The sequence below is a fragment of the Scatophagus argus genome, chromosome 18, assembly GCF_020382885.2.
Source record: "Scatophagus argus isolate fScaArg1 chromosome 18, fScaArg1.pri, whole genome shotgun sequence".
Classification (NCBI taxonomy): domain Eukaryota; kingdom Metazoa; phylum Chordata; class Actinopteri; family Scatophagidae; genus Scatophagus; species Scatophagus argus.
In genome coordinates this window covers 1,765,596-1,781,274 of record NC_058510.1, presented here as the reverse complement: position 1 = coordinate 1,781,274, position 15,679 = coordinate 1,765,596, and the positions used below count along the sequence as shown (strand labels likewise).

General features: G+C 45.8%; 1 protein-coding gene across 2 annotated transcripts in view; it reads left to right on the top strand.

Annotated features, from left to right (window-relative positions):
* The first annotated feature begins 643 nt into the window (after positions 1 to 643).
* LOC124049355 (matrix metalloproteinase-16-like) overlaps positions 644 to 15,679 on the top strand; it is a 56,725-nt gene continuing 41,689 nt past the window's right edge. For both annotated transcript variants that reach the window (XM_046370883.1, XM_046370882.1), the window contains exon 1: positions 644 to 1,174. In XM_046370883.1, the coding sequence (XP_046226839.1) occupies positions 1,049 to 1,174 (126 nt within the window). In that variant the 5' untranslated portion in view covers positions 644 to 1,048. The remainder of the gene's footprint in view (positions 1,175 to 15,679) is intronic.

Below are 15,679 nucleotides of genomic sequence, written 5' to 3'. Positions count from 1 at the left end.
GCAACACTGACAGTCGATGGCATCATCGTCACCAACTACTGGAAACACTGCTGAGGCTCAGAGGAGACTTCTGGGTACCATGAGGACTCACGCTTACTGGTTTGATGGAACTGATGAGCCCATCATCGCCCTCTGGCGGCCATGGAAGGTTTTTAAAAAAATAAATACAGTAAACAACCCCCCCCCCCCCGTGATGCAACATGCTGATGAACACTGGTGAATAGAAAGTATAAACACAAATATATAACACTGTCTACATGAAGCACATTTCCCCCTTTCTGATTTAACTGACACTGATTTTATGCGACCATTTTTGTCGGGAAAACATGTAATTTAAGCTACACTATATACTATTTATTCACAATTCTACCCAAAATAAGTCATTTTCTTTCCTGAGATCCTGCTGAGAGTGCTAAAGGAACGTGTTTAAACGGTGGAACCGTGTGAGCGGTAGATGTCTCTCTGGTTAACTGACGGCACAAACATTTCATTGCATTATAATGTTTATCTAAATGCCTTTAATGTGTTGACTGAAAACTGCGAGTCCAAACGAGACGCATTTCAAACAAACACTGCCATGGCTGAGGACTGTTTTTATAGGGGACTTTGGGAGCGGGATGGGGGGGGCTCGTGCCGTTCCGCGCATGCGCGTTGAGTGGGAAACGACGATTGAAAACGGGCAGCTATGCCGCGCGGTGCGGAAAACGAGCTGGAAGCGTCCGCTTGGAACAACGGCCGGTGTAGCGGAGGACTCACCCGGGGACTGCAGGACCGGGAGGCTGCTGACAGGCGTTAACAGCGAGTCTCTCTGCCCCCGGGGGACAACCTCCTCCTGAAGCCGCGGCTAAAGCAGCGGTCGACGAGCCCGCTCCTTCTCCCCCGTTTCTCCCCTCCGCGCTCCTCTGCTTGTCGGCACCGCGAGAGAGACAGCGAGGCGCCCGCGATGCTGCCGCTAAACGTCTAGGATTCAGCCGCGTTGTCCGCTTGCTTGTACCCGACTGTAAATAAAAGTGCTCAGAGACGTTAGGCGACCGCAGCGGGGTTCACTATGGTTTCACTGGCGCTCCGCAGCAGGAGATGTCTCAGTAGCTGCTGTATGGGGACGTTATGCTTGCAGTTGTTGCTGTGGATTTTATGTGCCGTGAACGGAGAGGAGCAGCCGTTCAGTGTGGAGGTAAGAGCCGGGACCGCCATGGGTTGACATGTCACATTTCAACGAAGCTTCCCCTGCCGTCATTCTGAATTGTGTGCGAGTCTTATTGCAGCAGAATAACACGTTTGAGCCTCCTGTTTTGTTCTGTGTTGGTGTTTCGGTAACAACAGGGTCTTTGTGAGGACGTCCAGCTGGGTTGTAGCTCATCCTCCTCTCCGCTGCTGAGTCCTGTTTGGAGGAAAATCAGATGGAATAGTTATGGCAGCAAAATATTATTGTTTCTTTGCCCATCTGGGCTCTTTTATGTGCTCAGAGTGGGCTAACATTTCAGCAAAATAAGCTGATTGTTTAAGCTGTAAATTGCTAGGAAATGAGCAACAAGACTAGTTTAATTTAACGCTGTTATCCTCCCATGTGAACTCGAAGTCCACTCTCTTGTGTCCGTCACCAAATCTTTGTTTTTAATGCTCTGTTGCTTGAGAATTTTAGGCTACAACACGATCACCTCCTCTTAAATGCTTTCAGATCACTTGTGCCGTTATGACAAAAGCAGCACACGCTCCAAGGCTTCTCCACAAAGGGATCTTATGGCTCCACAACAGTGTGGGCAGCTACATGAGATTTTAACTGGGGGGCGGGGGGGCTCCTTTTCAAATGGAGCCTTTATTCTGACATGATATCCCAGCTTAATGGATTGTTAAAAGCCTTGAGGCTACAAGTGTTAACGGCAGTAAACTTCAGCACTCACTCAGCCTTTGAGAAGAATCGGTTCTGTTTTAGGTTTTCGTAAAGACCTGCAGGACGAACACCTCGAGCAAAAGAGGGCACATCTGTCTTATTGTATTCAGCAAATCACCCCACTGTTCAGCCAAAGTTGATCGCATAAGGCTATCATAAAGTGTTACATCGCAACGCCTCTCTCTCTCTCCCTCTCTCTCTCTCACACACACACACACACACACACACACACACACACACACACACACACACACAGGAACATCCTGGCATGTCGTTGAAGTCCTACATCCACATATCCACTTGATTTGCGAGCTTGGCATGCCAGGCTGTTCCCTTTGGAAAGGCAGGGAGTAGATTTGGTCCAGATGCTACAGGTTATTCAGCTAAAACGTCCAGGCTCACATGACAGAAGGAGGAAGAGAGACGTGAAGAGGTTCGTTCTTTGTTCTCCGCTGACACAGTTGGTTTTGCCCTAACGAGACCAAAATAACCTCAAACACATGCCAAAAGCCGTGCTGATCAGAAAGATCCAGCCTCGTAAATGTGAGTGGTTGTTGATTATAATCGTCGTCATGCTCTGCACTCCCTCTCGCTTGTTATTGCCTCCATCCCAGTCTCTTTTCCTTCTCATGCCTCCATGTGAATGTGCTGCAGGCTACTTGTACTTAAGGAAGCCAAGTGACTGGCAAGCAAAGAGATCAACTGCTCAGGGTTTCTGCACTCGTCCACGTGTCCCGGAAGACCTCAGTGTCCCGCACAGAGGGGAGAAACTCTGGCTAAATGTGACCTGTGTGTAAAAACAAGGATTTCATCATTATCTCATTAAGTTTTCAACTCGCTTGAGGATCCTTTGTGTTTATTGACCCCAAACAGCCAGAATGTCTTACTGTACACGAGTCGTAAGCCAGTGAGCACCAGCAGACAACCGTGTGTGTCCCCTTGTCCTCTCTGTACATTCACCAAGTAAAAGTACACGACCCCTCCAGTCAGCAGCCCACAAAGACAGGGACGGACAAATTACTGTCGCCCACGACGCGCCTCAATGTGTGGTCAGAAACGCAGGAAGTGCAGGGAGAACGAGCACCAGTCAACACATCTGTGCATGTGTAAGAGTAGAAGGTGTCGTGGTTGTCCGCGCTCGGTGGTTGCAGCCGTTTCCTATCTTCCTGACGTTCTGAGCTCTTCACTGTAATGTGAACCACTTATGGCGCCTAATTCGAGCGTGGTCTTCAGCTCGGAGGTGAGAGAGCGTGGAGACGGCGTCCGATGCACGTGCTGAAGGCCTGAGCATCACGCCGAGCATCAGCAAGCTAAAATAAAACAGAATCCGGCTTTATTTGACCCAGAGAACTAACGCCCGCTAACATCTGGCCTTTTGTGTTCAGTGGGAAAGCATCCAACAAAGCACTGCAGTCATCACAGGAGTTTCTCTCAGACAGCATTCAGTCATTGTCCTGTTTCAAAGAGACTGAAGAAAAAGATATGAAAAACTCACCAATGGAACATCACTGGACTGCATAACGGCGCCCGGTCAGCACTGAGCACGTGCAGCTCTCAACAGAGATGGTTAGGAAACAAGATGGCTCACTCCCTTCAGCTTTTATCATCCGCTCTCGGAAAAAAAACCCCAATGTGTTAAATTCAGAATATGACTGTAAACAAGTTTTATGATCTTCTGATGATGAGATGTTCGATCTGTTGGACTTCTGGCCGTGGGAGTGGAGTCAGTCGTCTATTTTTAGTGGATTTACCAACCTTTAAACGCCTCCATGTACGTGTTCATTTTCATATAAAAGTGGTATGAAAGTTACATCCTGAAGTGTGTCTGTGTGCTGTAATTACTGTGTAAACAAAGTCCAGCAGTATTCAGGCCGAGTTATCCAGCGACTGACGCTCGTCTGTGTGTCTGTGATGTCATAAACAGTTCTGGTTTGGAAAGACTGCGTGGAACTGGTTTCACTGGAGCCGCTTACTGGATTTGTTATGGCTGTGTGTGTGTGTAGCACAGGTTACAGTGGGTAATAGTGAAGAGGGAGATGACAGGTGTGGTTTGAGGTGGGAGGTCACCTAAACCCACCCTGTAATTGGTGGTCACACTTGCGGTCTCGTAGAAACTTTGAGCCTTTTGGTCGGCAGCGAGTGGATTTGACTTCATGGCTGAGTTTACTGTATTCTCCTTCCTTACAGTTTGCTCTGACATTTTACAGAAAGTACAGCCTGTCGCTGGGTGATAAAACAAGTAATTAATAATGTGTAACACCCTCACTTCAGCACAACGCTGCAGCTCAGCCAGTCTGTGCTTACTGCTGAAATATTTTCAAAAAGCTCCTCAGCTTTTGTTTATCACAGCGTCTTCCCTGAAGAAGCAATTTTCTCTGTAAATTAGACATTGTCATGTCATTAACAATGGAACAGCCAGCAGTTTGTTTCATTCATCTGCTAATGAGTTTTATTTTCTCCTTGTTCATGTTGATCTTATGTGAAGCCACCAAAGTCGTTTAAATGCTCGGTCCGTACGTACTTTAGTCGTCACATGAGTTTTCTCTGCTCAGTGTTCAACTGTCCTCACATCAGCGTCCAAATTTAACTTTTTGACTCACCAGCCAAAATGTATGCACATTCGGCATGGCTTTGGTGTTTTAATTAAAAACTGTTGCGGTGAAACAACTTGGAAATGATCACAGAGGAAAGTGAGGGATTTGAAAGAGTATTGTGGAGATTGATTTGATTTGATTTTATAGCTTTTTTGTGCCTGTCTAAACAACAGTGCAGTGACAAATGTGGCCCGTGTATTTCAACAAAGGAACCCGGGTTTGAACTAACCCTATTGGCCATTTGAGTATTGATTTCTGCGTTTACGAGGTGCACCTGAATGCACCAGGAAGTTGACTTTTTGTTGTGTGGTTGTTTCGATGCAGACTGTTGGCCTTTCTGTTCAAGAAACGACATCACATCACGTTTGTTAAGGTCCTGGCTTTTGATTGGACTGAGCTTGGACACCATGTGACCCGTGTGTACAAACAAAGCAGCGAGACAGGAATGTGTTCATCTTCAGGGCTTTTGTTTGTGTGCTCGCGTTAAACCCTCATCGTATCACTCACTGCTGTCTGTGAGCTCTGTCGTCTACCTTCTTTTCATTCTGCTGGGATTTGTGATATTTTGACTCATGGCTGATTTTTCTCACCACAGTAGCTTTCTCTAGGAACACAACAACAACAACAACATCAACGGCGGCAGCAGCAGCAAAGGAAGTGCCAAAGCCTCATGGGCATCGCATTGCCTTGGTTACACTCCGAGTTTCACAGAGAGGCATCAGGTGCAGCGCTTCGCTCTGACTCACATTAGGTGTTTGAGTCGAGCCGCTGTGCTCACCAGAGACAAACAGAGTTGCACCGTCAGAGATAATCTGCTGAGCGGCGACGAGAGCGAGGACTTGCTCCGGTGTTCTCCCAGCTGTTAACGCATCCGGTCTCGGGTGGATGGATGAATTAATAAAAGCTGGTTTGGCTAAACTGTGCTGACAGCCGGCTGACATGATCAGCCCCACCAGGCGTTTCATCTGCTGCCTGTCTGTCAGACGTGTGGCGGAGACGCATTGTTTCAAACAAACAGTTGGTTCGATCGTGGTCGACTTTGATCCAGACGCAGACCGAGGCTTAAGATTACAAAACACGAAAGATTCCAGAATTGATCTAACATTAAATAAGGATCCAATCAGGATTTTTTTGGAAAGGTGGCTGGAAACATCATCTCCTGAGCAAAACGTTGACTCTTTACTGTATTTTATACAGTTGTCATTAGTGACACAATGAAAACAGCATTAAATCTTAACAAAACAACTAAATATATTTATTGTGCTTGAATCAAAGAAACAGATTTAAAACAAAATGAGCTCTTAGCTTCGTTAGCCAAACGCACTGCAGGACTGTGCTGCTTGCCGGCTGCTAACAGCTAACAGCTGATTTCAGCACTGATTCGTCCTCTTGGCTCAGTCTGCCGTGGGATTCAAACTGTCTCCTCTCCTGTGCTTATCTGATTGGCTCTTCAGCTGCACCTCAATGCAAACCTCCAGTCAAGTCTCTGGGCTGATAACGATGAGAGGCCGATCAGTCAGAGCAACACTGAATGCTCGAATCTTTCTTTGGATGAAACACTTCATTAGCTTCTACAGTCAGCGCTTGCTGTCACTGATGCAGTTGGAAGATTTGCCTGAAAATGATTAAATTGTTCACAGGTTTTCAGTGTGTTTTTTGTAGATACAGCGTGTGTATACATATATGTACATGTACATCAGTCATAATTCTATGGATTATGTAAAATTCTTTTATCCAAATTAAGGATTCAGTCAAAGGAATAGTTTCAGCACGTTTAATTGATTACTGATGAGAGATGAGAACATAGAGATTACTTTAACGAAGGAAGTTAATTTCAAAACAAGTAACGGAAGCACAAAGCCTCTAAACCCATGATTTCAAAGTAAAATTTCAAAATAAAAGCGTCTGGACATGAAGAAGTCCCACTATAACATAAGTGAATTATATTGTTCCTTTCCCTCCTGCTGCTGCTCACGCACACACACACACACACACACACACCCATCCTCTGTCCTGTTCCTCACAGGACGGTCACTACAGCCCTGCGTGATGCACAGCGTATCAACACAACAGACTGTTCTCATTCTATCGTGACGTTGATTTCAGCCTCGCTGCAAAATTCTGAGTCACACACCTCAGTAACAGCTGTATCTGTTTTCAGCTCTGTGCTCATGCCCAGCTCAGCCCTGCCCAATGCAAATGAGCTGGTGCTGTTGTCACTGTGTGGCGAATGGCGGAGTTTCGCTCGTGTCACAGCTCGCGCTACCCGTCGGCATGCTCGGCCTCCGACTGGCATCCGAATAATGGGAAGCAACTAGTGTGAATGTGAGTGAGTGTAAACAGTTGTGGCCATGTTTGTGCATGAATTCATTTGTAGCTGTGTCTGTGTGTGTGTGTCTTACCAGTCATGTTCGTTGTGTGTGTAAGAAGAAATAGGTCCACTTGATATGCTATGTTTGGTGATGCATTATTGATTCTCATAAGCACTACTGATCTTTAATGAACACTTTCCACGATCTTGTGCTGTGTTTAAGCCTCCCACAGCTAGGTGGCAGCGTTGTGTTCTCTCCGCAGACTTTTGACTCTTCCACTCCAACGTAACCACGTCAACTGAGACGGGAAGAGGTCAGCACATATCGCTGGTATCAATTCAAAGAGCGCAGGCCTTGAAGCAATACTTTTACCTGCAGTATTGCAGTATATCACAGTACACTGGATTGTAACCGATGTGGTACATGTTGTTGATCCTAGCCAGCCCTAATGTTTTCATGGGACACAAGGGACAGATTTCTTTTCCTGAATTGAACCGAGGCTTGAATACTTCTGCATATAATTCAGAACTGTGACAGAACAGTCTGAAAGTCCTCATTGGCTATTTTTGGGGATAAGCGTCCACTAACTTGGTGTTTTTGTGCTGCGTTTCCCAGAAATCACTTGGCAGTCGAACACGGTGCTTTTGGTGTGTTTTTATTTCTCTAATGAAGTTTGAATGTTCCTCTGCTTGTTCCATGGTGGTTATCAGTACTTAACTGCACAATTGCCTGAAATGGTCCAAATTTGAACAAATCTGAACACTACTGTTACAGTTGGCTTTGTGTAACCAGCCAGTTAAGTCTTTGGGCTTTTGTTTGCATAAAGATATACTTTTATTTCCGATTGTTAGTGGATTGTTGTGGTTTCTGTGCAGGCAGCCATGTTTTCCTCCCACATACAGGACGCTTTGTATGGATGAGCTTTCCTCCTGTGTCTGAGTGCTTGCGGGCGTATTTATGAGTGTATTTATATTTGTGTGCTTTGCCCTCGTTTCTCGCCGAGCGATTGTATGGATTGTAAGCACACAAACACACGCGCACACACACACACACACACACACACACACACACAGTGTTCTTGACGTCATTTGGCTTTGATAGGAGAGCAGATTTCTGAGCCACTGGGGTGTCTGTGTCAGTCTGTCCACCCAGTCCTAGAGAAATACACACCTGCACTGACCTAAATGATTCATAATCACACACATACACACACACACACCTGATTTTCCAGAGCAGCCTCTTGTTCCAGATCTTCTCCCCGTTTGTCAACACACACTCTTTGTCTGTCTGAAACGTATCTTTGGTCACAACTTACTGAGCTGTTAAATGTTGAACGTGACTGACAGCAGCATTGGATGATGCCAGTGGGGCTTCGCATGAAAGGCTGTCAATTAAGCTGTTGACAGAAACACTCAGGGACACGTGTGTGTGTGTGTTTTAACGCGACGTGAGTCATGTCAACTGATGCAATCAGTTTCTGTGTGCGGTAATCTTATAGCGTCACGTTTGAACATGTCATTTCCGTTTGCCCTCATGTTGAACTGGTAAAAGACAGTTTTTTATTGTTATGTAAATAAATGTTGTGTAACGGTTACAGAAGAACGGCACCATCGGCGTTTAGGTTGGTTGCCTGTGAACGTCTCCTTCACATGCAGCAGGTTCGAGGTCTCCTGGTCAAGCTGACATCGAATCCGTCTGCTTCATGCCTTTATTCTGGACTAAATGAATGCAGTGATTAGTCAATTAATGGATTAGGCAATCAAAGGGAAGTTGCTAACTCGTAACTTTTCGAGCAAAAATGTCAAACACTTTCCAGAATGCTGGTGTTTGCTGCTTTTCTTTGTCGTGTCCGACAGTAGATGAAGAGGCTTGGGGTTTTGGATTGTTGCTGGTGGGACCAAAGCAGCAGTTAGAAGATGTCACTTTGGGCTGTGAGAAGCTGTGATGAGATGAGAATACTCGCCAGTTTCTACTGAACTTCAGCAGATGTCAGCCAGCCTGATGGAGGTCTGGTCTTAATTCAGATTTTTCTACTGAGTGACTTCATAAGACGTCAGCCGGCTTCAGATGTCATAATCCAGACATCGTCTCTTTGTCGTTCTCCACCTTCTTAAGTCATCAAAATGCTTTGGAAAACCCTGAAAGATTATCCACGCGAGAGGGCTCAGCTCTGATCAGTATGTATGATCACACTGTGGCATTTTTGGGTGACATTTATGTGACATTTTGTCCTAAACGGAGCCACTGAGATGGTGAACACGGTGTGCATTAAACATCTGTGTAGGCGCCAGTGGCTAAAAATGCCGCGTTGGACCCCTGCAGTCGTCACGTTGCGCTGGGGTTCACGATGTGCAGATGATTGTTTGTTCGTCATCGTGTTTAAAATTTAAATTCAAGTCAGCAGTTAAATTATGTGTGTATGTGTGTGGGTTTGTGGCTACTGGTGTGGGCAGGAAGGCTGCGGTTGCCTTGACGACCCTGGCACTCTCGCCAGTGGTGGTTCGGCGTGTAACCGATGAATAATTCAGGGCGGTCAGAGGCGGCAGGCGTTCCCCGGAGGCTCGGATCAGGTTCCAGCAAATCACCTGTGCCGCGAGCTCCGGTCACTCTCAGCTGCCCTGTGATTGGACAGATAGATCCACTGCTTCACTCCACACAGCTGCCATCGCTATCCTGTTTGGTCTGTTTTGCTCTTCTGATCTCTGCTGAGGAACTGTGAGACCTAATGAAGTTGAAATGTTGGGAAAGTGATGTGTGTTAATTATGTTTCCTGGTGTTCCTGAAGTTTCCTGATGTTTCCTTATGATTCCTGGCTTTTTTAGCCCCTGGAAGTTGGCTGTGCTTCACATAGAAACATTGAATTCTCCTCAATAATCTCCATAAATTTCAGGACTTCGTTCTTCTTCAGCCCTTTTCTGGTTATAATTAATAACTGATGGGCTCCTTGATATTTGATTCGATTCTTCCTGGTGTTTTTTTTGCAGATTTTCTGCCATAACAGGCAGCTAATTGTTTTCGCCCGGGATCCCTGGGTGAAAGTCATTCACTGATTAGATGAGCAGAATGAAAACCAGGAGGGCGCAGAGGAAACTGCTAACAGGAAGTCGCCCATAGCAGAGGAACTTGTTGGCACTTTGCAGCCTCAGGCAGTTTTTAGGCAGCATTTCTGTCCTGCTGCCAACACTCAACACTTCACCTGTCACACAAAGTACTGCACCTGTGCACCGAGTGGCATATGGCTCATAATTGGCACCCCATATCTGTTAAATTAATGCGAAACCTTATCCTGGTCTTGACAGATGGATCCTCTGATGTATGAAAGAATTATGGAGACAAGATCGAAAATAGTGGGCACTTTAAAATAATGTGCTAAATTTTGGAGAAAATTATGTTACAATGAGTTACAATGTTACAAATGTTACAATGTTACAAATGTTTCACAATTAAAGCATTTTTTTCAGAAATGAAATGTTTCTGTCCCCTGAAACATTAGATGGCTTTTAATTTGAAACTGATACAGGAAATGATGATGTGTATTAAAAGTGTGTTGCAGTAAAGTCTTGTAGCTTTTGTTTGACAGGTTAGGAGACAAAAGAGGCTGAACGATAAGCCAGATTCATGAAGGCGTTACTGATGCAGGTCATACATAGAAACTCTTATACACATACAGGAACAACGTGTACTTTAGGTGAGTAAAACTGTTAAATATATGAGGTATTGTTTATCCTCTCTGTCTCATTCTGCCCATAAAGCTTCTCTGAGTAGCTCAGGCTTGTAAACACACTGTGCCTCATCACAGGCATAAATAAAGAGGTTTTATAGATCCGTCTGAGCCTAATTACCTCTGATATTGCAGTGTGTGTCCCGGGACCCAAGGTGAGTGACAGAAAATGTCGCAAAACCCTGGAAATATCGTGTGATTCCAGGCACTGTCACGGAAGTTAGTGTGCAAATGTTGGATTTCAGTGCATCAAAGGACCTGCGGGGCGCCAGCTCTCGGAGAGACCCAGCTTATGGCAGAACTTAAAGTTTGTGACACTGACATACCAAATATAATTTTTTAAAACCTAAATCATCTGATTTTTCATACATTTCCAGCTATTTATAAAGTAACTTTAATGTCAAAAGTACACGCTTGCCATCTGACTGAAGCTGAGCTTCCACAGCTTTGATTTTATTTGCTTTACAGGCAAATAATCCACATAACACACATGACAAGAAAAGACAAAATAAAGGAGACAAACACCTTGCCATGAACCAGTTTGTGATCTGCACGCTGTAACCTGAACGCGCCGAGCTCCTGTCAACATCAGCTGCCACCTCACACTGTCAGCCCGTTGCCATGCCAACCAGGCTACCTGAGGCAAGTCTCATTCATAATAGAGCGACTCGGCCGCCTTACAGGTCGCCTTACAGATGGCGCCCGTAGGCTCGTCGGCCCGCCTCCTGCTCGTCAAACAGCGAGCCAAGGCGGCTGGCTGGGAGGTGGTCCGGGGACGTGAACGCTGCAGGTTCATCTCAGTTCAGCGCCTGTGTGAGGCATCTGGGTGAGGACAAGGCCTCTGAGGCAGTCCAGGACTCAGGGTGACCTGCATGCTGCCTTCAGAGCACAAGCACTCAGCTGATAGGTGAACCTTTGTCAGAAATGAGCACATAAATCTGCATCTGCCCTGAAATCCACCATCAGTCGAGCTCTCCTGATGTGTGAGTTTACCTCAGTCTGACTGTGTGTTAGTCTCTCTCTCTTATGAAGCTACGGTTACATGGACTGAAGTGTCCTTTTAGGGAAGATGTGAGTGCCAGGATTTCAAACCACAAGCTGTTTCACCACAAAGGTGAAAATGAGCTGCACTCGGTGTGAAGAAGTGAGTGGAGACGGGAGGTGAGGCCTGCGTCTTCTTACATCAGAAGCCTGAGAGAAATCCACTTCAAAGTGGAGTGAAATCAAGTGTGGAGAAGCCAAAAATAGGCGCTGATGCATTTCAGAAACTGTAGCCTTGCTGCTGGACTGCTTATCTTTGCACTTCAAGAGCACCTTGATTTGTGGAGAAGTTTAACCTCATTATAGCACACCAGCTTCTCTGCAAAAGTCACTTTTCATTTGGCTAACAGCATAATTATTAGATTACACACGAGAGGCTTCTAGAGTTTGGGTGAATGCATGAATGGATCAAATGAACGGCATCAGGGCTGCACATGACGTTATTTCATTATTGATGAACCGTTTGGTTTATGATGTAAGCACCCAGCTGTGTCTTTGTTGGCTTAAATACAGGAACAAAGCAGGTTTGTACTTTGAGCCGTGAGTGTGCAAACAGCCTCAGAGTGTCAGACTGTGAAGAAAAGAAAAACACACTTTTAACAGGTCGCGAAGTTTTTCTCTGCTTGTCAAAATAAAAACTCTGTCCAGATGACGTTTGTATTCCCTCTGATGTTTCACCTCGAGGTCCAGCAGCCCAGTGGACATGCAGCATCAGATGAAGTACGGTTGCTGTTCTGCGTTGTGATTATCACAGCAGCAAGGAGTCCAAATTTCAGCTCTACTTAACATCCCCGTCTGAGCTTACAGCCTCGTTATCCATTTGCTGAGAGAGGACGGGGAGGGGGTTTCTGTGTTATTGAATAAGGAGGCTGTCGAGCTGCAGCCTCCTGCAGTGAGAACCACAGATCACTGAGACAAAGAGTGAATCGATGAGAGAGGAAAACAGAAGGAGTGAAAGGCAGGAGAAAGCAGAAGAGCTCAGCGTCGTGGGGTCGACTCCTCTCTCAGTGTAAGAGGCTGTGCTGAAACTGCCGGCTGCTCTTCACTGTTAAATTCATCTGCTGTGATGTCTGAAGTGGTGCGAAAGCTACGCGCTGCATCTTTAAAGTTAATGTGAAACCTGTTTAAAGGACAGTCAGGGCTGTAGACACTCAGCCAGCTGTTGTATTTAGTGGAAGTTTGTTTTATTTTCAGAGTGTAAGCTTCTGACTGAGTCTTTTCCCCTGTAACCTGCTCATCAGTCTGCTGAGGGACTGTGGAATTGATCTTTTAGCTGTGTCAGGCACAATGTATGTGTTATGTTCTTATCAGCTAAACATCTGTCCATGTCCTTCTCTTAGGACACACACACACGCTGTCCAATATCCTGTCAGTGTCTGAGGGATGTCTAGCAACAGTCTCGGCTCTCTCCTCCCGTGTCGCCTTTTTTCTAACACATCTCTGAATCTGATAACGGCTGCGTTCTCAGCCCCAACGCATCACTTGCTGCCCGCCACCAAACACCTGTTTTCTCTGCAGCCTCTCATTTGCATGATGTTTTGAGCAGGGAGATCTTTACAGTCCTGTCTGTAGGTTCATGTACCCACAGTAGCGTCGAAGTCATGAATGTAAAGTTGTTGTAAAGTTATAGAGAGTTTCAGTAAGTTTCTCTTTGATTAGCAAAAGCTCTGACCCGATGTCTTGAAGCTCATAATCTGAAGCTGCAGGACAACGACAGACAGCCTCACAGACTCTTTGCCACGTCTCTCCTTTTTTTTATCAATATGTTTTCATCCCCTCTCTTTCATCCTAAATAGCAGCCTGGCCGCGGGTCAGCGGTTATGGTACTGAGCCAAACGTGGTTACGCTGAAAACCTCCGACGTCAGAGATGATTACAGGACCAGACGAGGGAAGGTAGACATTAAGCAGGCCGACGTGACGGCGAAGAGACGTGGGAACAGGAGACTCGAAGCTTTGCAGAGAGAGAGCGAGTGTGTGTGTGATACCCGCTGCTTAATGGGATCTGAATGAATTAAGCTTTGTGACGGCGCCGTGAAGACGATTGTTGAGCATGTCTGTAACTGAGGGTGGACGTGTAATGTAAACGTTGCCTCAGGTGCAATCAGTTTTGCAGTCATGAAAGTGAATCTGTGGAAGGTTGTGATTTGGAAAGTTAAAAATAAGACTTGAAGGATTAAAACTGAGGTTGGGGTGCCTCTAATAACTGCTCTGCACTTGTGATGTTTGTCGCGTTACAGAGATTTAATTTAAGTTTGTGCGCCCGCCTTCGCAGAGATTCACAGTTCAGAGATTAAAACGTGGCCTTTCATCTGTACGTGGTGGAATTTCTGACACTTTAAACGGGGAAAAGATGTGAAACTCAGGGGAGGAAACAGTTCAGACCAGCCTGTTCAGGGTCTAACGGGGGCCAACTCATCATCTTTTCAAAGTTTATTGGTTTAAAACCTCAGCGTTAGAAGCCGTGAACTTTACCTCATGGATGATCTTTTGCGTGTGTTTTGAAGAGGGATTTTCTTGTTTGTTTGTGCGTGCAGCGTGTGTGTTCATGAACTGTAGTTCATCCTGTGATTTCTGTCCGTGTCGTCAGCCTTCAGTGTGTGTGCAGTACGGTTGCCTGCTTCCTTTACAGCTGATGCACACTCGGGTGTTCAGGCTGTTTGGTCCAAATAAGCACAAATGATCCGATCGGCGTCAGTGTTGATGAGCCCACTTTGTTTCCTGTCTGAACACAAGCACAGTGTGAATTGTGTTAAAGAGGAGGGCTTTTAGCTATAATATTTGACCAGAAATTCTCCCATTTTTCCGGGACATTGAAATCTCTCGGGACGCGTGGACCAGAAACACACACTCTGTACAATGCTGAGCAGCTTAATGCACCTGCGTGCCCAGAGGTCCATTCAGAGGGTAAAACCCCGACACACATCAAAACGTTATCATCCACTCAGCGGGTGCGAGGCGAGGAGGGAGCTCAGAGCGTGGACAGAGAAAGAGAGGAGCTGGGAACACCCATGAAACAGGTGAACAGGTGAACAAAGAGCCACAGACATGTGAGGACGAGTTGTGACACACACACATAGCATTCTGACGTGTGTCACGCTGACGAGTGTCGGCCGTGATAAGTCCTATTGGCAGACGGTGAATGTGTCAATTAGTCCTATGGGGACAGGAAGCAGGGAGGCAGAGCATCAGGGATTCATCAGAGTGCCAATCACAGCACAGGTAAACTACAAAGAGGAAGTGTGGCTCAGATACTGAGCTTCCTCTCTGTTCAAGAAGCCTGAAAGACTTTAAGTTATTACGTCCAGAGACTTCACTCGCTGTCAGAAATCCAATCCTGACATGTAAGAAATTAGACATTGAAACGATTGATCAATTTTCAAAATAGCTGACAACTAATTCATTTCGATCAGTTAATCGATTAATTGATTAATGGTTGCAGCTCTGACGGGAGACTGGCTCACCCTAACAGAAGCTGGAGACTCACATTTGTTCCACTGTTGAATAACGACTCGCCTTTTATTGCTTTCTCCTCGCCGGCGCTCGGCTTCCCTCTGCGCTCAGTGAATGTGATTCTCAGTGTGTTTTCCATCCTGAGCAGCAGGCCTCCATAATGACTGAAGCAGCTCGACATCATTGTGGACGAGAGCGAGTGAGGAATGAAAAGCTTTTAGGCAAACATGCAGCTCAGCAGCTCTGAGTTCAGCGGGTTTTCTTACTTTCATAGGAACATAAAGTTGGATCTATGATGACGTTTAATAATGTTCAGGTGTTCATATCTTGGTCTGCGTGGCCAGGTGTGGGTCAGGTGCCTTCCTTTTGGACACTTCATTATTAAAAGTATTGAAAGCATCAGAGCTGTTAAAAAACGATCTTAAATCAAATTATTAGCCCAAGACTTCAAAAGAGGTGTTTAGGACAGCTTCATATTTGTTGTAGGAGAACCAGCGAGGGTACAGTTAGCCTAGCTTAGCATAAATCTGTCTGCTAGCTCCTCCAGAGCTCAATACGTCTAACAGTTCCTGTGATCTGTTTTTGCACAGCCATTAGCCTCTCAGCTGGACGCCTTTTCCTTCTGCGTTGTCTCACCTGTCCCTGTCTGTCTGCATGTTTCTGTCCACA